This window comes from Astatotilapia calliptera, chromosome 2 (genome assembly GCF_964374335.1).
Source record: "Astatotilapia calliptera chromosome 2, fAstCal68.1, whole genome shotgun sequence".
Lineage (NCBI taxonomy): Eukaryota > Metazoa > Chordata > Actinopteri > Cichliformes > Cichlidae > Astatotilapia > Astatotilapia calliptera.
Window position 1 is genome coordinate 29,846,207 of NC_137423.1, and position 24,739 is coordinate 29,870,945.

Consider the following 24,739-nt stretch of genomic DNA (forward strand, 5'->3'; position numbering starts at 1 on the left):
CTGAAAACACTGAGTCATTGGCAATCAGATTCTTTCCAGATGGTATTGCAATCAAATTTTGGAAAATCTGACAGTACCTTTCTGCATTAATAATCCCATTAATGTTGACAAGATCCCCAACACCAAACTCTGACAGAGCCTCTGAGTAGACACTGACTATTTGTACCTTCTCCAGACTTCTTCCCTACATATTCATGACGATTTGTACCAAAACTTTGCAAATTTGCATCATCAATCCATAAGACCTGTTGCTGCTGATTTTCAGTCTAGTTCTTGTGTAATTTAGAGACAGTAACTCACCATTAAGATCATTCACTGGTGAGTTTTCAGAGAATGAAGACCAGATGCGTCTCTCAGGTCCTGTTTCTTCTCTAGAATTTTTTTTCCCTAATTCTTAAGGCCATGACTTTCAGGTAATTCTCATCTGCTGTAGATATTTTTTATTTATTTATTTATTTATTTTATGTCTGCCAGATCTTATTTTGTCCTCTATTTGTCCAGTTATTTTAAATTCCTTAAGCACACTGCATACCATGCCACTAATAGCTCTTTGGGAATTACCTTGTGTATGTAAATACTATTTTATGTCTCTCAAAGGCTTTGTGTTGGCATTTTTTGTAGATTTAACTAAACAAATGGAACAAATGATGTGTTTTTTGATGAGCTGCTGGTAACAAAGTACCAAAAGATTTACTAAGTTGTCTGTTATGTGTAGACACAACACTTGATTTGAGTGTCTTTTTGTGCTTGAATGAGTCTGTGTTAAGTAGCGTAACAAACAAGCAAAAAGAACAGGACTGGACTGAACATGAACAGAAACAAAAAAGCAGTTACATACAAAGAAAAACTTCGAAAAAACTAAAAAAAAAGGTCCAGCTTATACAAAAGTATACAAAAAACATCATATGAGTTATTAAGTATTAAGACTTAAATGCAGGGCAGCACAGAGAGAAATTGAAGGTGGCAGAAAGTCCCCCCCACCTCCCCAGGGGGCAAAGGAACCAAGGCTTTTTATTTACGCCACTGCTTTTCTATTAACTTCCCTTGGATGAAACAACAGCTGCGTGCCATCTGCAAGCGATCTAATATTGTTAGCGGTTTTCTGACATAATGCCCTGTAAAATTTTAACAAGCCCATATGCTCTAGATAGATGGAGGGCATCCAGCGTTAAGGAGACTCTTGATCCGTGAAGAACGGGGCATTAAAATTAGCATGCTGTTGCCCTGGTGACGGAAGCAAGCTAACCCGAAGCTGCACCGTAATGTTGACGTTTAGAAAGTTTATTTGTAAGTGGAGACTCTGCGGTGTAGCATTTTTATAAATTACCAATTCAAGGCTGCCGGGGGGCTAGCAGTAAAACCCGAGGAAACCCCTGTTACTGCTTGGTAAGGGGTCAGGGTTTGTGTGTGTGTGTAGCGGGGAGTTGGCAATTAAAACTTGCTGAGCAGCTAGCAGCAGCGCCACTACCGTTAAGCTACCTGCGCAGGAAAATACGGAGAATCTCGGATAACGGGAGGCCGTCTCACAAGGTAACGAATAACAACACGAATTTTCCAGCTCTGCTACTACAGAAAGTGAGGTCTGCTTTGTTAAATCACTGCTGTGGTAAATGGCGAAACATACATAGCAATTACACACGTGTTTTGAAAATTGTAAGCAACGGTGAAACATGATAACAATTACTCCATATTATTTATTGGTTCATTTAGGGTCATTTTATTGATAATCTAATCTGTAATATTTTTATTTAAACTGGTTAAAACGTTTCTCTTTTTAAGGCTAACTGAAACTATTATAGGTATTTATATATTCTATACATTATTATTGTTACTTAATAAAATAAATTAATAAATGTGTTTGTATTGGCTTACAAACTTTGCATTTGGAATTTAATGTTGCCTTCTTACACTGCAAAATGTCGTGTTTAACTATTAAATTCAACTAAACGTAATGTCATCAGGGAAAAAAGTTTTAATTAATACACTTGTGAGATCATGTTAATAAATCTTTAGTTTAATCATGTCCTTTATTCTGGCTGTATTGTGGCTTTTATTTACAGATATCCTGTTTCACTTAATTAACCATCATATGTACAAAATAAAATCTCTTTTTTTAGGTAAAGTCGAGTCCATTATGTTTATATTGCCCCAAATCAGAAAATCTCTGAGCTTCAAGTTTAAATTTTTCAGTGCATTGTTTAACTTTAATATTAAGAGAGTCCAGCTTTGCATAAAGACTTTTCTATTTGTGTCTATTTTCTTATAATAACTAATATAACCATAGTCCAAGAGTGAGTATTTGAGTAGGGTAGGTAAGTCTAATTGCCTGAGGGTAAAAGCTCCTCAGAAATCTTTCTGTATTGGCCGCTGGTACGCAGGAGTATCTTCCTGATGGGAGCATATGGTATGATGTTTTTTATAGTGAAGAATAACTAAAATCAGGGGTGAAAAAGTCATTATAGTTAGCTTTAGCTTCTAAATATAACACCTTAAAATGAATCTCTGGAAGCAACTGGAAACTTGAATAAATCAGAAACAAAAGCAACTAAAAATAAATGCTAATTTTAAAAAAAAGAAACTATGATAACTCTGCACGGCATGCTTTCAGGTGTGCAAGAGAAAACCTGACCTTAGAAGATGGTGAAAAAAAAAAATGCCAAAGGGCGTCACAGGTGCCCTTTCACAGACAAGACACAAAAGTCTGTTTCTCACATCGCAAGCAGCAAAGACCTGATCCAGCTGGATGATGAAGCTGAAAGTGACACCTCTGCAGCTCCTCCACAGCCCCACATAACCATCCAAAGCTGCCAGGGCTTCCCAGACAGAGTTTACCTGCTGGCATCAGTAATCTATCAGAATAACCATCTGGAAAAGCCCGCTGCACAACGGTTAGTGAGTTATGGCAAAGAAAGAGGACTCCGGTTACCTGAAGTCAAAGATGAGGAGATGCATCGTGCAGCTTATGAGTTGGCCTTCAGCACACTAAAATGTAAGTTGGCAATTAACTGTTAGCTCAGGGTTATTTCTCGAACCTTTATTATTCCTTTTTTTGCCTTTCTCTGCCCGCCTGCCATATAAACATAAATCAACAATCTCATATGAGGAGCAGCTGATGTTTCTGTTCATAGTTTGTTTAGTTTGTTTTTGCCTTGAGATGATCTTTCACAACACTACAGAAGGGAAAATGTCTTAATAAACATTACTTTCTAGCATCTGATTGTTAGAATCTGACTGGTATTAGATCCTAATGTGGCAGTCTAATTGAGATCATGGGATGAGTCGTTTAAGGGCCTGAAACAATTAAAGTCTCATTTAACCATTAATAAAATAAGTCACTGTTTGCTGTGGGTGGATAACCAGTCTGTTACCTCAAGTGCAGCACAAAGCATACAATTTTTTATGATTAAGAAACTGAGATTGTCCTTTGATATAGTATTAAAAGTCATAAAAGTCAATAACAAAATACCAAGACTGCATCTTCTCTGGGCCTGTGAAGCTGTGCTGACCCTCGACTTAAAAGTGTTAAAAAAAACAAACAAACAACAAACCGACAGATTAAAGCGATTCCTAATTTTTGATTTATACCTCTTGGTAATGGTCTGTGGTTTGGGTAAATGTGAAGCGACATCAGGAAACGTTTTCATCAGCTCTCATTTTGAATCATTTCTCTTTCTAGAAATTGCAAGCAAAATTGATTTGATTTCTGGCAAACAAACAGCTTTGGGCAAGTTAATTGACAGGTAGAATTGCATATAGATAGACTGATGAAGGGCGAGTAGAAGAGGGGGAAAAAAATGCTCGAGTGGTCATGGGGGAATTCTGCGTCATGCTACAAATCAATTTGTCCCTTAATCTGTTTGCTGGGACTAGGGTGAGGTCTGGGTGACCGAAGTCACAGGGTGTGTAATCACCATGGCAATAATGCAGAGGAGGCGAGCCAACAGCCAGGGCAGGAAGCCGGCTGGAATCGATTTAACGTGTTTTCAGTGGATGCCGAGGTCAGGTTGCTAGAACACCCCCATGGCCATGGATGATTTTTTTCATCTTCTCGCTGTGTGTCCACTGAATCTGGATGAATATCAGACATACATGTTAAACAGTTAATGCAGATCACCTCAAAAATATCCATCATCACCAGCTCCAGCACCTCATTTGAGTAACTTATATTAGATTTGTAGCTCTAGGTCATCACAGCCTGCTTGCATTACCAGGCGAAACTAGGAAGATTGCTAAGGATAATAGAAGAGAAACTAGCAACTAGTAACTAGTTACAAAATTTAAAGAAAGGAAGGGTGACTCAAGACTTCTCCACAATTTACTCCACATTTTACTTGTTTTTTTAATCACTCCTTTCTTATTATTTTAAAGATAAATACTGTTATAAGTTTGGACTAGACAAGGTAAGATCATTTAAAGAAGCTGTGGAGCCTCACCTCCTTGTGTTGAGTACTTGAGATAGATCAAGTCATTTTTACAGTAGGTGTGTATGTATATATATGACTATTTTGTGTTGCAGAGACATTGCTACTGACATACTTTAATCATGTATGTGTTTTGGATTCGTGTTTGTATTTTTGTGATGTTTGCTGTGTAGATGAAGCGACACACCCTCGAAGCGTCTTAGTTTTTCTTCTTCCTCCTGCAAACACGCCAGCTTTTCGTGCAGAATTTGATTTTCTCCTGACACGCAGCACTAGGATGCTGGGAGTCATGACAACACACATGCATCTTGTAGGTACATTCAATGACCGATCCAAAACTGAACAAAGGTCAGATGTTAACCTAAAGAAGAAGCGCTTCACCAGCGAAAAGCACACAGAGCAAAATGTCAGTGAGTATGAACTGGTATTGATCTTTGTGATTATAACTCTTATCTGTTCTAAACAAAAGGTTCAGTGAGCTCCATGTCGGTGGCGGAAGACACAGACACTCCCTTTCGGGGTGTTGTGAGGAGTGTCGAGCAATGCTCAATGTTATGGGGTTGGTGTTGAGGTTGATCTTTACCCTGGTTTAGAATTGCCATTTCATAAACAAAAGACAAAGCTGTTGGGATTTTCTCCACATCTTCTCCTTCTCTTACACTTCATTCTCACTCTTTTCTTCTTCTGTGCCTTCTTTTGTCTCTTAAAAAAACAATTTTCCAGTGTAGCTCTGCTAGATCAGCGACCTAAAGGCAGGTTATGTTTTCAAGGTTTCATATCTTATTCAGTGGTCATGCAGTGTGCTGTCATTGCTTGAGGAATACGCTCGTGTTAAGCTGTGTAAAGTAATTTTTGTGGGAATGTGGTAGAAATTCATTTGACCTTGTCAGTAGCCATAAAAGTCCTCCCTCCTCCTCTTTTTTTGCCTCTTTCTACTGGCTCCTCTGAGTATTTCTGTCTCATTGTCCACTGGCCAACTGGGCTGCCAGGCTGTCAAATGACTGAGGCTGCTCTTCTCTCTGTGCAATGAGAAAGGGCCACTCTGTGTGCTATGCTGGACTTGGAGTATAAGACAAAGAGAGAAAGATTTGTCTTTTATTTTTTTTTGTCCTTGACCACAATCAGGGCAGTTATCACCACTATGCCTCAGCAAATATTAAATTGTCAAGATGCATAATACGTAAGATAGATTGAGCATTTAGCCCAAAGGTGAATGTATAACTTACTGCAGGTACCTTCAATGGCTGTTCCAATGTTAGATTAATGTGCAATTGGGTGTACTGATGCAGAACACTGTGAGACAAAGACCTGCTGAAGAGGAAAAAGAGACGCCATTCAGGTCTGGCTCTTGTGCTGAGCATTTGTTTGACTACAGGCACCATCAGTCACTGCTCATTGTGTAACACCTGGATGGAAGCCACACGACACATAACCTCAGTTCTGCATCCTACAGTGCCTCCTGCTGATTGAGGATGCATCATAATTTATTTAATTTTTTTTTGTTAGACTCATTTCAAGCGACTGTTGCTTGTCAGACTTAAAAGAGTTTGCATCATCCCCCAGGTAAAAACCCAGCGTGGCGTCTGCTGTGCAAAGATGTCTCCTGTAAGTGATTTATAGCAGAATTCCCTCTGTGTTTTGCTCAAATTGCAGTGTGTGATTTATAGCATGTTAAAGACCATGACCTCTGCAGAATGAGGCGTCATGGCCTCTTTAGAGATCTGTTTTGCCGTGTACAGTGAGCGGTTATCTCTTAAGAGATTGTCTTTAAGGACTTCTGCAGTAATGGGGACAATTCTAAACCTTATTCACCTGCATCTGCAGTAAATTACACCACTGCTGATGTTGTAGAGTTCTGTTTCCTCAATTAAAGATAAGCTCTATCATGTGAAAACAGTTGTTTGTGTAGCCGCCTGTATGTGTGTGTGTGTGTGTGTGTACCTGCATGCAGATGCTTGCCTTGCCCTACACTGTATAGGGGTGCCCAGTGTGAATTTGTGATGTTGCGATAAGTTAACAGCAGTATGTGGTTTCCGTGGTGTCTCGGTGGATAGGGTCTGGTTTTAGATCCTATTTGCAGTCTTAGAGGTGTGTCTGTTAGGAATAGGAATCAACCAAAAGGCAAACCACCCTTGTGACAGACAAAATTTCAAAACTGTGGTTTCACACTTGAAGAAACACATGCATCTTATTGACAGCTTTCGCAGTTGTCTGTTTCTTCACTAGATGCGCATTCATATTAGAGAAATTATCCTTTTGCCCCATTCATTCACTGTGCAGAGAGCAAACGCTACCTGCAGAGAAACTTTGGAAGCAGCGGTTCTTTAATCCTAACATGATAGACGGGCAAGTGTTCCTGTCTCTCCATCTCATGCATATCGAAAAGGAGAGCCTGCTGTTCACAGATGGGAATGGTAAGGATAAGCCTGTTTGTTTTTATGTATATTTTAAGAGAAAGAATCCTGTTGGTTAGTGGGGCAGTTGCTGCTTTTATGATACGATAGCGTGGGTATGGGGGTGGAAAACCACTATAAACCGAGGAAAGATATCTGATAGCGAGCTCTCACCTTTTAGCAGTTTAAAGTCAGCCCTTTCAGACTTCTGTCACCTTTTTCATAAAGAAGGTCAAGAAGAGTTTCCCTGGACTAAAATGACAGAATTAAGTTATTGATTGCACCATAGCGGTGTGCAAATAATTTTTATAGGACAGCAAAGTATAGATGAGCAGGTACCTCTGTAATACTCTGTATACAACAAATTACAGCATCCCCATAATCAGGATGGATTTTTTTTTAATCCTTTCTTATTCCTGTTAAAAATTAAATATAATCAGAGATCGTGCAGTCAAAATGAGATGCCTCATTAAGGAATAATTACTATAAAAGCAAAAGTGAGCAAAAGTAGTGTTATGGGAAAAAAAATATATCCAAGGTCATAAATGTTCCCACACTACCTTGTGTTATCCTTGGTAAAAACGTTCTAGGAGAATTAGACTAAAAATATCATAATGACGTGCATATGGTTAGATATACTTGGGATCATAAATTACTTGGTTACTTGAGGGTTAATTAATGGTGTGAATAAAATGGAAAATTGAATCATACTGGCACATACTAGCCTGGTATGAAAAACACGCTCGCGCTCTATGTTTGGCTTCACTGATTATGTCTCAATCTGACCTTTTCATTATTTTATATGTCATTGGTGTCATTATTCCTCCAATTAAATGGGCTCTCATAGCAAAGACACACTAAGTGAAAGAAAAGAACCAAATGAAGAATCAGATTAGGTCTAATTAAACACCAAATAAGCATTTAATCACGGGAAATTAAACCCCCGATCTAATTGAATTATCTTTTGAAATTAAATTGCTATCATTCGGGGTGCCTCTAGGAGACTCTTTTGTTCTTTGTCTTCATCTCCTTTAGCTCTTTTTTTTGTGTGTTTTCTTGTTTTTATCATTAGATGTGGATTCATTAATGGATAGGAGTAATTTATTGTGCCTTTGTCTCCTCCTCCAAATGGAGGAGTCGGGATTGGTTTCGAGGGATAATTAGACATTGATATAAAAGATGCATTAATATGCATCATCGTTACTCACTCACAATTAGTTATTGAAATCTCTGTTATTACATTTCTATCCTTTTAACCTTGTTTTATTATTCCTGTGCAGATCAAGAACTGCTGGAGGACATGATGATTGACAGCTGCTGTTATCTTACTCAACCAATGGTAAATCATTTCATATAATTTTATATGTCCGTAATTTCTCAGTTTACCTTGTTATCCCTCTGTGTATAGTTTTGTTTACCTTAGTGCTTCCACAAACACTCTCCAGTGTTCATGTCTTGCTGTTTACACTCCACATATTGTTTGTTCTATTCTCTCTGATGTTATAATCAGTAACAGTAATATTGATTTATTGCACTGACATGCTCCTCTCACCAACTCACAAAGCGTCTCGTTTTGTTCATATTCCCTCCTCTAATCAATGACAATGTCTCCCTTTGGAGTAAAAAACATCTAAACGTTACTATGTGGCAGAACATATCTGGCTGTGTATTATCCTTTATTACACCCCATTAATTAGCGATGAAATCAAAACAACCCAGGGGCAGTGAGTTTGTATGTACCATCTGAGTGTATTCTGCACAGCGTGTATGCTGTATTTGTCCTCTAACCAATTTTTATTTTGTTATGATGCTGTGTACTCGTAAAAGAAAGCTTTGTAGCACAGCCGTGAACCTACAGCCTTCTTAAATGAAGAGGTATCCTCTGGAGGAGGCTGGCATGTACTTTTGCCCTACTTTTAACACACCACATAAAAGATTCTGAGCAAAGAGGAGGGCTGCTTAAGCTGTTTTCTCCGACGTTCTGGATGATGATAAAACATGGGCAGAATACAGAGCGACTGCGTGGCTGGTGAAGCAGGTGAAAGAGACGCGAAATGAAAGCGAACGGCGGTGAATGTGCAAACAGAAAACAGAGCTGTCATAGAGTTTACAGATCGAAGATAGCCAGTGTCTATTTCAGCGAGGGCCTAAGCATATCCGGGCACATTAATACACATGAATATATGTGTTTGCAGTGTAATCCCCACAGGCACACAGATGTACACTTGCATCGTAGCCTTGTGAAATATGGCCCTGGGTGAAATGAATGGCTCTCCCTACGGGATAGTGGCAGGTCGTTACTCTGCATTTCTCTAGCTAGACAATAAAGCCCAGACACAATGAGACAGTCTTTAGAGCTCACTCTCACCTTCTTTTACACTCCTGGCATCTATAAAGTTCAACCTTGGTAGAGAAATAGAGACGGGAGAAAGAGGTGAATGAGAGCGAATAGACTGCATGTAAAAAAGGGGGTACATGAGGGTATTGGATAGGGAAGAAAAAAAAAAAGTAGAACGGAAAAATGAGGGTATACATAGGCTTTGAGCCTAAAGCACATTTGATCACAATGGAGGAGGAAATTGAAGCCTAAATCCCACAGAGGATGGAAGTAACCTGAATAAATTCTAGTCAGGAAGACAGAGAAGGTAGAAAGCATTTGACATGACAGAGTTCCAATCCACGTGTAAAATGAAGCATATGAAACTTTAATAGTAGATGCATTCGGGATATTTCATCTATAGTTTGTTCATTTGTGTTATATCAGTAATACACTACTGAATTGAAATTAGCCCTGAAATTAAACAGAGTGAGATGAAGACAGTCTCAAGAGACTGGGATAAGAGTTGCTAAGCAGAGCTGACATGTTTACTGTTTCCCACCATGGGACACTGTTTCCAGGCAAGCTTAGTGACTGGGAATTTTCCCACACCCAAGTGTTTAACCTTGGTGAAGGACAAGTGGAATTTGAGGTAATGAGGGAAGTCGAGTGAGCTAAAAAGCAAAGCGCCACAACCTGTCTCAGAAATCGACCTTTCAAAAAAAGAAAAGAAAAAAAAAAGAAATTAAAGGCCTCTGTACCGAATAATAAGGACAACCTAATTCCTCCCCTAAAACAGAAACCTTTGTAGCGTTCTAACTTCTCTGCCCATTAGCCCAGTTGTGAGGATGTGGCAAGCTGTTTCTGCAATGGAGCACCATCTGCCACTAATGCGGCTGGTGCCCTCCCACCCTCAGGGGGAGAAAGGTGGGGTTAGAGAGAGGAAAGGACAGGGATATGGAAAGAAGTGGAGAGAGGAAGATAGTGAGTTTAAGGGAGAGCGATAATTGTAGGGGAGTGGTGGAAACATAACTCAGACTTCCTCCGAGTTTTAATTAAGTACCAAACTTTGGGTCATGGCAGGACATCCTTGAGCTACTGTGTGTGTGTGTCAATTGTGTAAATGAGAAACAGTTCAGTCACTGAATCAATACAGATAAATAGTATCAGTCCACAGTTCTCCTCATTATGTAGCTGAAATAGGGCCATTTAAAAACCACTGAACTACACCGATGCAGGTGTAAATTCTGGACATGCAACATATGCTGACTTTTGAGCCGTTACCACTGAATAAAAACAAGGTTGTTCCTCAAGTTATTAAAATGAGAAATATTTCTATTATGCCTCTGCTCTTGTTCTTGCTTTTAAATGAAACGTGGTGCCTTTTGCTCTTACACTCTAGCCAGACGAACAGATGAGCCTTGTTGCCGTCATGCTCTATGACTTCCAGAACAGGAAGTTCCTCCCTCGGGAATGCAAGGTGGACGAGATCGTACAGGAAGTTAGACATGTGGAGGACTACCTCCTCAGGTGAGGAAAAAAACAAACCAAAAAACAAAAGCACAAAAAAGCTGAAATCACTGCGGGTGAAATTATTAAAAGACAAACACAATAAAACATGAGGAATTTTAGATAAAGTATTTAAAATCTACACAGCCTGGCTGGTATTGTCTTCATGTACATTTGCCTGTGTGTGGGTTTGTCATCACGTGTTTCTGTATTTGTTCTGGTTTTTTTTGTTTTGTTTTTTTTAAATCTGTTTCATTGTCTTCAGAGAGATTTTGTAAAAGCAAACCCCAAACAAACCATGATAGCTCTGCAGCTGTGCAAAACACAGTGACAAAACTTTACAGAGATAAAAGAAAAGGTCAATTTGGCAGATGGAAGTAGTCCAACCCATGAGTACTGAGCAAGGGGAGTCAGAAGAAAGGAAGCCAAGAGCTCACTGGTTACCATTCACACATTCTTTTTTTAATCTGTAATGTATTTGTAACTTTCCATGTAAGGTATCTGGTGGATAAACATAAAAAATGTTCAAAGTTCAAAGAGAAATCTGGCCTGTGTGCTGTCATCACAAGGATGCCCCTAGTGGTTTTTTTTTTGTTTGTTTGTCTTGTGTGCAGGTTTAAAACCAAACTGGCTGCCTCTCTGGCCCGCTGCAGGATCAAACATGATCTCTTGTCCATTGAGTGTATCCTGCCAGAGAGTGTGAAGAAGAAGCAGCAGAGGTCGAGCAACCTTCCACTTTATGCATGGGTCAACACGCTGAAGAGCAGGTCAGCTGAGCATGCTGAGAGTACATGCTCACCTTCCCAGAAGCAGATAGCACACACTTATACATTTACACCTGTACATAAACACAGACGTGCACTGTAAGCATACCCAGGATGTGTCCACACACACCTGCATTTACACAGACCTTTAACTTTGGGTGCTATCCAGTGTTTTATGGGCCAGGTACCCGGCTGACATCCAATTAAATGCTCGCCCTACACGCTGTGTGTGTGCGAGCGCTAATGTGTGTTCTTGCCTGGGCCTGACAGCCTGATTCAGTTAGGTGTAAATCCTGCTGCTGTAGACAGATTCAATCAGCAGCAACCCTCAGTGAGCTCTGGGACTGTAAAGGTCACCTGTTGGGACTAATGGTGTGTATGTACATGTGCACGTGTTTGTATGTGTATGTATGAATGTGTGTGTCTTAATGGCTTTTATAGACCATATTACTATTAAAGACTCTTAAAAGGCCAAATAGCAACTCTGACACTCTAACATTATTATTATCGAATAATGAGAGATAATAATAAGGAGAGGAGAGAGCCTTCCTCTTTTTGCTACCTCTGACCTTCGTCTTTTATCCCTTCTCTTGGGCTTCCGCTAATCTGCTCTCTCCTCTCTCTTCGCCTTATCGCTCCTCTCCTCTTTTACTTCCAGTCTTGATGAGATCCAGAGTGTCCTGAAGAGTGCAGGTTTCTCTCAGGTCAAATCGATTGGGCAGTTGGAGGGCCAGACCTTCTGCCAGGATCCCCACTGTGGGGATATACTGGTCTTCCCTGCACAGCTGAAAGCTCAGCTGTACTCCACCAAGCTGCTCAGCGATCACAAACTCATCATCCAGGTACTAGGTGCACTGAGAGACGAGGTTTCTGACAATATCAGCCTCCTCTCTGAATACTCTAATATAGCTGTGGAATCTCTTTAGCTCCATCAGTCTTCTGTGATATTTATGATTTCACTTTGATAGTGGACTTTCTCAAATTGATTGTAAGACTGAAATCGCTTATGCCAAGAAAGATTAGTTTGCCCAGATACAAATATTTCACATCACTTCCACTCATATGGGTGTGCTTCACTTTGAGCCATAAAGAATTATCCTGTTTGGGAGGATTGGACAGTTTAATCATTTAATTTCTGCTTCATAAAAGTCAAGCTGCCACATAAACTGTGAACAGTACGCAGCACCACAACACAAGTAAATCAGATTTTTGTGGCCAGATTCAATCAAATATTCACTGCCTCTCCCTAATTAATCATCTCTCCTTTATATTTGTTCACTGACTCTCCATCACTCTTTCCATTTTCTGTTTTTCTGCTTTTTCTCCTCCTTGGTTTGTCTCATAGCATTGCTGCAACAAACTAATACTTCCACTCCCTGTGCCTGTAGGATAAGTCATGCAGCTTGGGCCCAAATGCTGTGTGCTCCCTGCTACACGAGGAAGGAGATATTCTCATGGTGGGCTCCTTCTCCAGCCTCACTGTCTCCCACACTGCTGCCCTAATTGCAGAAAAGTATAAAGCCAACAGCATCAATTGGCCCAGCGTCTACGTTTGTGTCAACAACTGCACAGATGCTCAAAGGGAGGAGCTGGAGCTCACTGTCTCTGCAATGGGCTGCAACAGTAAGAGAAAACAGATGTATGTCCTTGAGTGGGCTGTCAGTATCGGTTTGTGTTTGTGTTGGAGACAAAAGAGGCTACAGAAGAAGATGGAACAAAAGAAAGCACCTGGCTGTTAACTGTCTTTGTCTTTAAATGAAGTGAAAACTTAATATAGACCAACAAAGACTGGGCGAGTTCTAGTGAGAAAAATGGATGTTGCTGTCAACAAAAATCCTAGGGACTCATATAAACTCAGTGTGCTTTAAACCAGGTTATTTTGCTGATAGTGGCTGCCACCTCAGCTAGTCATTAGAGAAATAAAAAAGGGGAAGGAACAAAGTTGACATTTTTATGATTGCAAACGACGCCTTCAGGCACAGAATTTTTCTATAAAGAAATATAGTGGGACATCATGGATTTAAGCACGGAGAACATGTGCATGCCTGGTGCTGATTATCATTATACTGTCTGTGTCTGGCGCTCAGATGTGAGACTGATACTGGAGGAATTCCAATCTTTGCACACCGGTGACAAGCGACTTCAAAGAGTGCGCGTTATCCTGTTGACCCCCAAGTGTTCTGTGTCTGCAGTTAGCAACCCAGTTGATTTCATACTACAAGAAAATGGAGGTAACCATTTAAGCACTGAGCCATACACTGTGGGCTTATTTACTATACTGATATAGACCTGGGAACATACAGTTGGTTAATGTGCACAAATCAAGATGTTGTGCACACTGGATATACTGTAGGATGTGATATATCAAGCTTACATTGTTTAAATGCAAATTATTGCTATTGCTTATCCTGTGCAGTTGTTGCAGTTGCATTCATAAAAAGTAAAAAACAAAAGCATGTCCTTAATGTTTTTATGCAACAGCTTAAAAACACTAAACTAGCTCTAAACTAGCCTTAATATTATATATTGAACATTTTCACCCTGAACAAATATCTGATGGAAGTCTTTCTTTGTGGCATAACAACTAGCGGATAACATACTTACTTAAAGATGCTTTTATACCCACTCGAAGGCAACAGTTAATAAAGTAAAGATTATTCTCTTCTGAAGCTCCTCTTTGTTTTTTCAGATACAGACCTGCTGCAGGACCTGTCCCAAGGCTCCATAGCCCAAAGCAAACTGGAATCCCTGGTAGCACAGCAGAGGAAGGATATTGATCATGCCTTGATGTGTGAGCGTACAACCACCCGCTCTCGTACGCGCACCACATAATCTGAGTTTCAAGCATGCAGCCTCTCTGACACGATGTTGCTTACACTTCCTAATTATCTAATCTCCTATGCCATTAGGCTGAAGTCTGTGGTGTTCCTTGGAGATTCTCTGAGTTTTAATTAAGGACCCTAATGTTACACTGTGCTGGTCATTCGCTGTCTTCTGCAGCAGTCTTTGCATATTTCAAAGTGTTTCGGTGTCCCGCTTTGTGTTGTATAAATTGTCTAGAGGTGATCGTGATAGAAGTATTCTGTTTTATGCCGATGCTACTCTTTTAATCTGCTGTCAGTGTGTTTTTGCTCAGTTGTATTCTACTGTATATATTTATACGCTGCATTTTCCTCTGTTCAGCAGTCTGTATCAGCGAGTTATGCTCATTAGCTTCAATCCATCTTGTTTTGTTCAGGGGATCCTTCTGTCTCTGCTCTGGGATGTGTTCATTGAGCAGGTGGAATCTGTAGGTTGGGGGAAATGTAAACTAGCTTCTCTAATTAAGGAGCTATTGATCAGCCCTTGTCTGTGGTTTTGCCAGTGTAGATGCTTTCTAATAGGACTAGTAATTAATGGCGGGTATGTATCGAGTGCCGTGGTTCAGTTGTGTCGATGGTCTCATTTCAGCGTCTCTCACACTCACACACACAGACACACACACCTCCAAAGCCTTTTGTGTCTGTTGTGAAGCATCTAATTGCAGGACACCTGAATGACATTTTGGCCTGGTTCTAATCTTTTTGTCTCCTTTTCACCTCTCTCCAAGTTATATTTCACATTTGATTGGAGCCGATTTGCCACATCTGAGCAGGTTTGCTTCTTTATCAGCCGAGTGTTAATTATTTCTGTCTGGCAATAATTAGCGAGCAAGAAAGAAATCAAAGCTCAAATAAAGGGAGTCAGACTGCCAGCAGCCAAACAAATCTTCAAGCCAGTCGCAGTTAAATAAAATGAGCAATGTACATGCATAAGCAGCGCGAAGAAATTAATATTCAAGAGCATATTTCTTCAAAGCGAGCAGTTGATGGGGAGGACGGCTCAGCTTGAATAATCAAATTTAATTGTTGTAAATAGGGATGAAGGGATGCTTTTTAACTAAATGTGTGTGTTTTTGTGTATAGTCCCCAAAGTTTTGGCAATTGTCTACGCCACATGCTCGTCATACCCAGAGGAAAATGCGGACGTGGTTAGAAAAGCGTTGCAGCAAGCCCAGGCCCGTGCAGACCAGGAGGGGGAACCAAAACAAGCAAAGTTCAGGTCAGCCTCACTCTCTGCACCCCAGTGTGCTTTCTGCTTCTGTCTCCATCATTGCCTTTCTTTGTCTGTTTGCATTGCTGTCTGTCTGTCTGTCTGTCTGTCAGCTTTGCAAGTTGTTTGTCTGCTTACCTTTAGACAGGCTTCTGTCAAAGCCTCAGCACACCTCAGACAGGAACAGAAGGAAATTCGGTGAAAATATAATCAAAGGTGCCATTTCATGTCTTTAAATGCTGTGTAAAGGCCACGGAAGAAACGATTTTCAGTCAGCTCGCCTTCCTGCTTTTTTTTTTTTTCCAGGATTCTTTTCTTTGTTTGTGGGGTTAAGAGCTAGAGTCTGGTTGAAGTTTTTCAGTCCTGTTGACTTGAATGCATCAAGGCTGAATCCTCTCTGCAGCAAGCTGGCCTGGTGTGCTGGCAGTGCCTTAGGCTAGCGTAAATAAAACAAAGGTAGTATTTCTGGTAGGGATCATACTGGTTTTACCCAGACATCTACTCCTGTGTGCAATGTTTGTGGATTTCAAATAACAAAGTAATAAAAAATTATAATTATAAAACGTTTATGTCAGTAATCAGAAAAAAATATCTTCAGCTGTTATTCCAATGTGTTTTCTTAATGTCACTGGTTATGTTTTTTTAAACTGTATTTTCCTGTTTTGCTGCGTATGTGTGTGTGTGTTTCATTCAGGCCAAGCCCTTCCCCTTTCATGTCCTCTGAGTATCCAAAGGCCATGGATGAAACAGACAGTTTCTTCATGCTGGAGCCAACAGAGCACACCAATGGCTCCTTTCTGGCTGTTCTTACCAGAGTGGTAAGCATCACTTTAGCAGATGAGCAAAGGAATTCTCTAATAAGCCACAATATACGCACCCTTGTTAGTAACTACTTTATTTATCCTGAGAATATACTGATGTACAACAGGACCTCCGTTTTAATAATGTGTTAAGGAGAGTTGTGACCACACAAAATTAACCATTTAAAGCCGGTTGGAGTAGACACGCTCCATTTTGTGTAACTATTTTAAAATCCCGATAGCACTGCCACCACGTAAGCTAGCGCAATAATTATTTTTGCATATGAAACCGGAGGAGTTTTACTTACATCTTATGCCATCAGCTTGTGGCTTACCATCAGGGCCTTATGAGCTTATACTGGTGTTTTTAAAAGTTATGTTTGACTTTATGACTTTCTGTGCCGTTTCTGGGATGCTTAGGACTCATATTGCACTGCTGGAAATAGTTTATTTTGATGCATATGCTGCTTTTTTGCAAATCTGCATTATAATATTTATTTTCGTTTTTCCTGCAGTATATAAAAATTGGTGTATTTCAAAAATAAAACTATGAAGACACTTAAAATAAATTTCCTGTGGTGGGAAACTATTTTGTGCAACTTTCTTGTCTTTACAGTTTTCAGGGATAAGCCTCTTAAATTTCTCTAACTAGAAATATATGTTAAAAAAACAAAAATGATTTTCAATTTTTTTGTAGTTTATTGCACTGTTTTGCAATTTATGTAATTACTTTATGTAATTACTATGCACTTAATGCAGACATATTATTAACATTTGGGCTATAATGGTTGTATTGATGTATATCAACTTGAAATGCTCTCAAAAATGGCACTACAAGATGTAAAAATATAATATAAGCTCTGGCGGACTTGGTTCTATGGTAGGTCTTAAAGGGTTAATGTACATGTACACAGAAAACACTTCTCATAACAGAGCAGCGCAGCTCCTATTGCTCCTTCATGAAGTCAGTTTGAAATCTTACAAAGCTGCTGTTTCCTTGTTGATGTCTGAGTGCTGCAACCACACTGTAAAAAGCCGCATCTGTCCTCGCATGCAGAGTCAACACTTTGTAATGTTAGCTACATTTTGCTTCTTACATGGGATCAGTGATAACTAAGCTCTGTGAAAATTAAATTCCTCCAGGCCACTGCTGCTGCTACTTTTAGGCAGTGCAGCCAAAGAGATAAGTACAGGCAAATGTAGCTCATTTACAGTACTGTGTAAATTCTCGAGTGACCCGTCGTGTCTTTATATTTTGTTTCCAAGGAGTCAAACTTTTTTGAGGAGTAAATCTGGCAGCTTAATGGTTTTTGGTTCAAATCAATGACCGTAGAAGGTCAGGAGGCTCTGTCACGATTTGGGGCTTCATTTCACCCGGTGGTGTTGGGGATCTTGTCAAAATTGATGTAAGTATTAAGACAGTAAAGTAAAGTCAGATTTTGATCCACTATGCAATACCATATTGAAAGAATCTGATTGGCAACAGCTTCATTTCTCAGCAAACACACACATTTTAACAGGGAAGGGAAGAAAAGGCACCAACATCCAAAGAAACGCTTTGGATGTCTTTCAAGAAGCCTGAGAACTATACCTTAAGACTACTTAAAGAAATTAAAGAAAGCTGCCTAAAAGAGCTCAGACTGAAAGAATGAAGGTGGTAAATTGACTGGTTCTTATGTAGTGCTTTTCTGCTCTAACTGAGCACTCAAAGCACATTATTCCAACATTCCACAATCACCCATTCACGCAAGCACTTTTTTTTTCTATGCTTAAGCAACTTGGTGTTAGTGTAGTGTCTTGCCCGAGGATATTTGGCACGTTGACTGGAGCAGGCAGGGATTGAACCGCCAACCATTCGATTAGTAGTACTGCTCTGCCTCCTGTACTACAGCTACCCCAATTATTGGCTCTGAAGCGCATTAAAAAAATGTCTATTTTTGCCTTATATATTCTATTTTCTTTGTACATGTTTCAATTACTTACAGCAGCCTTTTCTAATTTTACTAGCAAACCATAAAGAAACAAGGAATGGCTCAAGACTTTTGCACAGCACCGTTAAAATGATAAACTGTTTAAAAATAAAAGATAAACAGATGAATCAATAATGATTAAAGGAGATGCTGTGGTGTGGTGAATGTCACTCTGCCATTTATGACTGTCTCAGTATCGTGTAATGGACTTTAAATGTCTAAGTATTAACACATACTTGGCTGTATTCCCAATACGCCACTAAAACACACAGATGAATGTTTTCTCATTTAGGGTTAATATAAGAAACAGTAGAGAAATGGGAACAGTAAAAAGAGGAAATGATAGTTTTCTACAATCTCTACATATATTTCTCATTTTCCTAGCAAACTATAGAGACGTAAAGGGTGTCTGAATACTTTTGCACAATACTGTAGCATCCGTCACTGGCAAGCTGTCTGGTTTCAAGTGACAGATAAGTTCCATCATTAGTCCTGGACCTGACTGTGTGCCTCGCCGGTATGATACCAGGGTGTCATGCTGCTGACTTTTGTAAGACCGGCTGACAGTTTATTCAGCCTTCAAAATGAAAATGCTGTGTACCGACAGAGGTTGTGTGTGTGTATGGTTTTCACAAGCACAGACAGAATAGATTGGGTGATCCTTTATTTATGTCTGCAGAGAAAATATCTTGTTCTTCTTCCCCTGAGTCAGTCAGCTCTCTCATAGATAAACACAGACAATGGTGAAATAAGTTTAATTGGCGAAGCTTATTAGTGTGGGGAATTGTGATGAAGTAGATACACTGAGCTGGCTGCAGTCTGTCAAAAACAAGCAACTACCGGGAAACTGAAGCATGAACCATTTGAGTTGTTATGATATTTGGAGAGAAGGCAGGCAGTGCATAGGGACAAAGCAGCAGAAGCTGAGATTGGGTGAACATGAGGATCACAGTGTGTGACGGGCACTTGGTGAGACCCTTGAGGAAAGGGAAAAAGAACGGGTGGAAGGAGGTCACGGTGCTAGAGGAAATGAGAATGTCGAGTCAGAGATGCAGGCGTCTTTTCCTGGTTTACTTGGCATCTAGACCGAAGGTGTGACACGTAGGTGAAGAAAGAGAACATTGCCTGAACACAAACGCATAAGTCTGAACATGAGAGGCCAAAGTCAGTTTGAGAGCAAGTTGTTAAGAGTCAAATCTTGGGTTTTGCAGCCCAGAGGAGAAGAAAAAAAGGGCAGAGAGAGGGATTTAGTTTTGTTGCTATAATGTGTTTGAGAGCAAGCTTTGATAATTTTGGGACTTTTCTGTGAACACTGGTAATTGGGATGCACTCTGTCTCTCTCAAATTCTTTTGTGGTTTCTAGTCACGGGCTTTGATTGCTTAATAAAGACTCTCCCTCAAACGCATCTGCTCTCCAATCCACTTTCATTTTCTTCTCTTTGCCTGTTCTCCCTGTCTTCCTCGCCCTCATTTATTTGTGTAGGTGTCTCTTTAGAGAGACTCTGTCCCAACTGGCTGCGGGTGCGCTGTGTTGCACTGGATCTTCAGGGTTGTTTTGGTAAAGGTGCATCAGCAATTCTCATCAAGTGTTTGTGACCGTTCTTCCCCACATCCTCATAATTCACAATATAGACCACCCCTCCCCATTACCGCCACAATATTATGAAATCTGCTTTCATGCTTTTGATGCCAGCGCGAGGTTATTAAGCCATCTTACCCCCACCGGGTGTGACGGAGCTCTCCCGCACCGTTTCCCTCTGACCATCCATCATGTTTTATACCTCCACAGATAGGAATGAAAAGATAATCAAAGTGCTGTAATGGTGCCTCAAACATGATTTTTTTCTTCTCGCCATACCTGCAATAAACTCAGCTAATCAAAAGTTATTGTGGCACACTGAAAAGCGTCATAAAAATAGCAATTATATAAGTGTTTGAATGCTGTCTGGCATATATTGCCTGTTGTAGTGGTGCCCACTGAAGTTCTTTATGAGCGGGAACAGCTGGGGACAATAAAGATATTCAAGTGATGCGTTTCTGGCCTAATTTCCCGAGAAAGCGACCCACGTCACAGGTGGACCTTTATCTAAAAAAACAAACTGCTGCTGCTGACGGATTAATTTGGACAGTATTAATGGGAGAGCCAATGCCCTTCAACATTGTCTTTATTTTCTTTTTTGTTCATAAATTTGGAAGCTGTTGACGAGATTCATTTCGGACGTAAATGTTAACAAAAGAGTGAGTTCAAATCCAGGAACTGCTCTGGCAGCTGAGTTTGGCAGAGAGTAGACGGAAGCGAGAGATTTACAGAGTATGGCATAGTTGGTTAGTGGAGATGGAGTAAGTGAGATTTACAGAGGTGAAGGGGAAGAAAAGGAGGCGAGGGAGAGAATCTGTTGAATAATTCAGCGCCCCCTCCGTCTGTATGAGTTAACGTCAGTGAAGTTCAGGGCGTCCACCAAAGACCGCATTACTGAGGTGCTTCTAGAACCATGTTTACCTGCCTAGAGTGCATCGAAGCACGCGGTGTCACACAGGTGCAAGATTCCCACCTTGACACAGTGTGCATGCACACATACAGAGAAATGATGTAGACTTATGGACAGCTTGTACAAACGCCTAAATGCATTTGCATTAAAGCACAGGCAAACACTCAAAAACTAAATACACACAAAGACTCACGCAGGCTGCATGTCCCTGTAGTGTGCACTGTGCTTGTGAATAATTCAGGCATTGAGGAGAGCAGTGGGCTGCTGCTGAGACAGCAGGTGACCCTGCAGCCAGCAGCAAGGACATGGTGGCTTCCTTTCCTGTCCTCTCTCCTTTTTCTCTCCTCTCGTTTCCAAAAATTTGTTTTTTGAATAAACATTAAATACAGTTAAAATGTACCATTCAGTGCACTTCCCCTTCCATGCTAATCACTTAAAAGAACAATGTCCATTAACAAATTTTCATGAAACGCTGCATTTTTCATGTCCCTATTCTTTTTTTCAATTCTCAAAAGCCTGAGCCAGCAGTCAAAGAGGCACCAAACGAGGTGATCGCCAGGGCAAATGCAAAAGGCATACTGGACAAACTGGGCTCCAACCACCTTACTAGAAAAGAACAACACGAAAACAGCAGCAGGATGAAAAAAGCAGCCAGTGTTCGCACTACCCAGTCCCAGCTCTCTGTCAGCATTCAGCCCAAGCATCATCAGACCAAGAGGAGTGACAGCGCTGTGCTCTGTGGACATCAGGATTTTACTAACATGAAGCAGTCTTCACAAGGTGGGTGTGCACCCAACAGTCAAATAACTCAAGTCAACTGAATGTGCAGTGGAGAGAAAAGACAGATACCACTCTCATGTGCCCATTAAAACTAAGCTAATGACATCTAAGTTAGAATAAAATGTGGAAATGAGGGCAGAGCTTGCCTACATCTCTAAAAAAGAAAAGAAATAGGCTGTGGATAATTAAGTGTCACTGATTGGTTGCATCATCTCTATTTAGTAATTTTTTTTTTCAAGCTGGGATTTATAGATGTTGTGTACCAGTAGTAATGTTTAGTTTGGTTGGAATGAGTTCAGCCTTTTCTCCCTAGCCTCCTACACTTTATTTCAAAATGATAAATTCCTTTTTTGTCCCATCTTATTGTTTTTATCCTTTAGAAAAACCCAAATCACTGCGCTTGCAAGCCACAAAGGGCACCACATCAAGCTCGTTCTCTTACTCCAGACCAGAATGCAACAGCGCTTCCTGTTCCTCCTCCAAACTAGAAAAAAGCTTACACACTGCTCCTGTCACCACCACTCTGCGTTATTCTTCTTCTTCTGCCGCTCCTGCGGTCCCAGCGGCCCGCTCACGTGGACCTCAAAAGGAGGTGCTGAAACCTGTGCTCTTCGTCCTGCCTCCCGTTCACTTCCCCAACTTTTTTCCACCCCAGCACAGCCGATCCAGATTCAGCCCCAGCCTCAGCTGCAAGTGGAAGAGACAGACTCCGATCGTTTCCTCCTGCTCCGGCGGCAGTCTCTCCAAAGATGCTCAGGAAATTCCCGTCCTCACATGTTTTGACCTCACAAACACAAAGAAGAGCATAAAGAAGAGCTAGCCTTTGTATCAAACGTCTAATGAAATAAAGCTAGCAGTGCCTAAAACCTGCACGAGAAGTTCTGCGTTGTTAATGAACTGCTTCATGACACACAGCATGTGAATGTTGTCTAACTCTAAACATTATTACTTATTGTAATTTAAGTGTCATTGTGTGCCATAAAGAACAACCTAGTCAAGTCCAGTCAGACTGTATATATTTATATTTCTGTGCCGTGTCATTTCAATGTCAGTACATGATGAAGGCCTATATTTCTGCACTTCTACTGACCTGAAAAATTAAAAAGGACATTTTTTTTTTCTTTTGGTAATGCATTTATTGTCACAACAGCTTACATTTACATGGTGTGGAGATGGGTGAAGAGCAGAAATGAAATGATTTATAGCATCTCTCTAGTTTGTTTAGTGTGGTTTTCATTTAGATCAGACTGCATTCACAGAGTTCACACTGAGTGCAGGTGGTGGCCCCGGGCCAAAGGAGCGCCGTTAAAAACTTTTGACAGCAGTGACAGCTGACACTCTCTCTCTCTCTCTTTTTTTTTTTTTAACTGCTATGAGTGCATATCTGTGTGTGAATACTTGTTTGTGAGTGGGAGGACACTGGCTGGATTTACTGAATTTCTCCTCAGCTTATGGCACAAATCTGATCTTTTTTGGTGTCCAGCAACATGAACACGCTTCACATCTGCCAAGTCGAGCGGAGTTTCTTGCTTCTTCGTACATTTTAGGTATATGTGGTAAAGTTTCCTGAGGAATTTAAGTTGAAAAGAAGCAATGTTACATTCCTTTTCATAATGTATGCAGGAAAAAAAATACAATCTTAACTGATTTATAGCACATTAAAAACTTTCTTTTGCTGATGGACCCATTTGTTAAAACTCATTAAAATACAATCCTTATTTGTGTGTTGTAAATTAGGCAGAAAGCAAGCTTTTAATTATGTTTGGTAAAAGGCCGGATTATTTTTATTATTTTCTTTTTGTGCCAGTGTGTAAATCCAGTTATGGTCAAGTGGAAATGAATTGTGCCGATAGCATCTATTTTTCTTTTTTTTTGTCTTCCCAAATCATCAAGATAAAACAAACCCCATCAAGAAAACATGCAAAATCAAACTCTGCTTCTGTCTCATTATTTTAGTCACCAAAATCTTATGTCACTCTAATATCCACAAGCTTTATACCCTAAATTGTCTCTTCCCCCATACAATCATTTACATATGCTCGATTATTACAATCACTTCATTCGTCGTTAAAGGAGATGGTAAGTTTTTGCCTTTTCTTTTTTTTTTTGAAGTTTCTCATTCATCGAAACGATTGAAACATTTTTATGCCATTTGGTGGGCAGCTGCCAGCTGCATGATCTTGGTGCTTTTCTCATTCATCTGTCAGATATCCGTGACCACAGTCCTGGGAGGCTACAGCAGCTCATCCAGTTGAGTTCAGAAGGAGACAGAAGTGGAAAGAAAAACTGGCGAGGGCTTCCGTTACTAGTTTGTAAATAGAAATGTGATTTTTGTTTTCATCTTCTTGGTAATCCCGTATCCTGTCTGTATGATGCGCGATCGAGTAATCCATCTGTCTCAGAAATCCACATACAGGAGGAATTATGTTCCACGTGGACAAAGTAGTGTCAAAGTTCAACAGTTGACGCCAGCTTTTCCCTTCTTTCACACAAAACAGGTGAATTTTCTTTTTTCTTTTTTTCTTTTTTTTAATCGTCAGGCAAGAATGGTTTTTCTTTCCTTTAATCTGTGTTGATGTTTGTTATACTGTATGTACATCGTTGGTTACCATGGCTGGTACTGATTAAGTGCTATTGTGGCGAAAGTGTGAGTGGCTTCCAGGCTGGGGAGGGGTGCAGTGGTCAGAGGTGACGGTCATTGCTGGGGGAGTTCTGATGGCTGTTTCTTGGGTTTCAGAGTGTCTATGAGAGACTGGACGCCGCGTTTCACGCTAGTGGTCACCCGCCGGGTCACTGAGTCTGCAGACGGCGAGGAGGAAGAGCCAGCACGCTGGGAGGGCGGCCGTGCTACCAGGCACTTCTGGTACCGAAGCTGAGAAGGAGAAGGGAAAGGTTTTTGTGAGGAAGTGTTGGAAATATTCCAACCAATGTCAAAAGTGCTAAACAAAGAAGAAAAAAATGTGAAACTAGCTGCAACAAAATCCAACACATACACTTTTACACTTCATTTTTAGTGCTTACCACACAAGCTGCCTGGACAGCCTCAGATACACTGCCTGCATTGGGTTCACACCAGAACACGTGACACTGGAAATGCTGGCTTCCAGTGTCCATAATGAAGGCAAATGAATGAACATCCCGTCCCACGCCCATGAAGGACAGAAAACGGACACGACACTCCACCAGTACCTCCTCTTCCTCCTCCTGCGCAGCCATGAAAGAGGA

General features: G+C 40.5%; 2 protein-coding genes across 6 annotated transcripts in view; one reads left to right on the forward strand and one right to left on the reverse strand.

Moving 5' to 3' along the window:
• The first annotated feature begins 144 nt into the window (after positions 1-144).
• Positions 145-23,533, forward strand: LOC113036659 (putative methyltransferase NSUN7). 4 transcript variants are annotated; one of them, XM_026193076.2, is made up of 13 exons: positions 145-1,530; positions 2,609-2,989; positions 8,095-8,153; positions 10,534-10,661; positions 11,255-11,407; positions 12,063-12,246; positions 12,793-13,027; positions 13,492-13,635; positions 14,094-14,219; positions 15,349-15,484; positions 16,170-16,293; positions 21,250-21,514; positions 21,895-23,533. In XM_026193076.2, exons 2-13 carry the CDS (start codon positions 2,638-2,640, stop codon positions 22,332-22,334), a joined length of 2,346 nt encoding a protein of 781 aa, XP_026048861.1. In that variant the 5' UTR covers positions 145-1,530; positions 2,609-2,637; the 3' UTR covers positions 22,335-23,533. The 4 variants fall into 4 exon arrangements, with proteins under 4 accessions (XP_026048861.1, XP_026048876.1, XP_026048867.1 ...); XM_026193082.2 differs by having other exon boundaries at positions 150-1,530; positions 14,094-14,195; XM_026193091.2 differs by lacking the exon at positions 2,609-2,989 and having other exon boundaries at positions 147-1,530.
• The window catches only part of apbb2a (amyloid beta (A4) precursor protein-binding, family B, member 2a), a 46,250-nt gene continuing 44,135 nt past the window's right edge, over positions 22,625-24,739 (reverse strand). For both annotated transcript variants that reach the window (XM_080288396.1, XM_026193066.2), the window contains exons 13-14: positions 24,536-24,718; positions 22,625-24,386 (exon numbers count right to left, since the gene is read on the reverse strand). In XM_080288396.1, coding sequence (XP_080144522.1) covers positions 24,210-24,386; positions 24,536-24,718 — 360 coding nt within the window. In that variant the 3' untranslated portion in view covers positions 22,625-24,209. The remainder of the gene's footprint in view (positions 24,387-24,535; positions 24,719-24,739) is intronic.

What these genes read in the sequence shown, in the direction of transcription:
- LOC113036659 (XM_026193076.2), top strand. Translation starts at nt 2,638, where the DNA reads ATGGTGAAAAAAAAAAATGCCAAAGGGCGTCACAGGTGCCCTTTCACA. An exon ending in GGCCTTCAGCACACTAAAAT is followed by an intron (nt 2,990 to 8,094) that starts GTAAGTTGGCAA and finishes ATTCCTGTGCAG; the next exon opens with ATCAAGAACTGCTGGAGGAC. An exon ending in CATGAAGCAGTCTTCACAAG is followed by an intron (nt 21,515 to 21,894) that starts GTGGGTGTGCAC and finishes TTTATCCTTTAG; the next exon opens with AAAAACCCAAATCACTGCGC.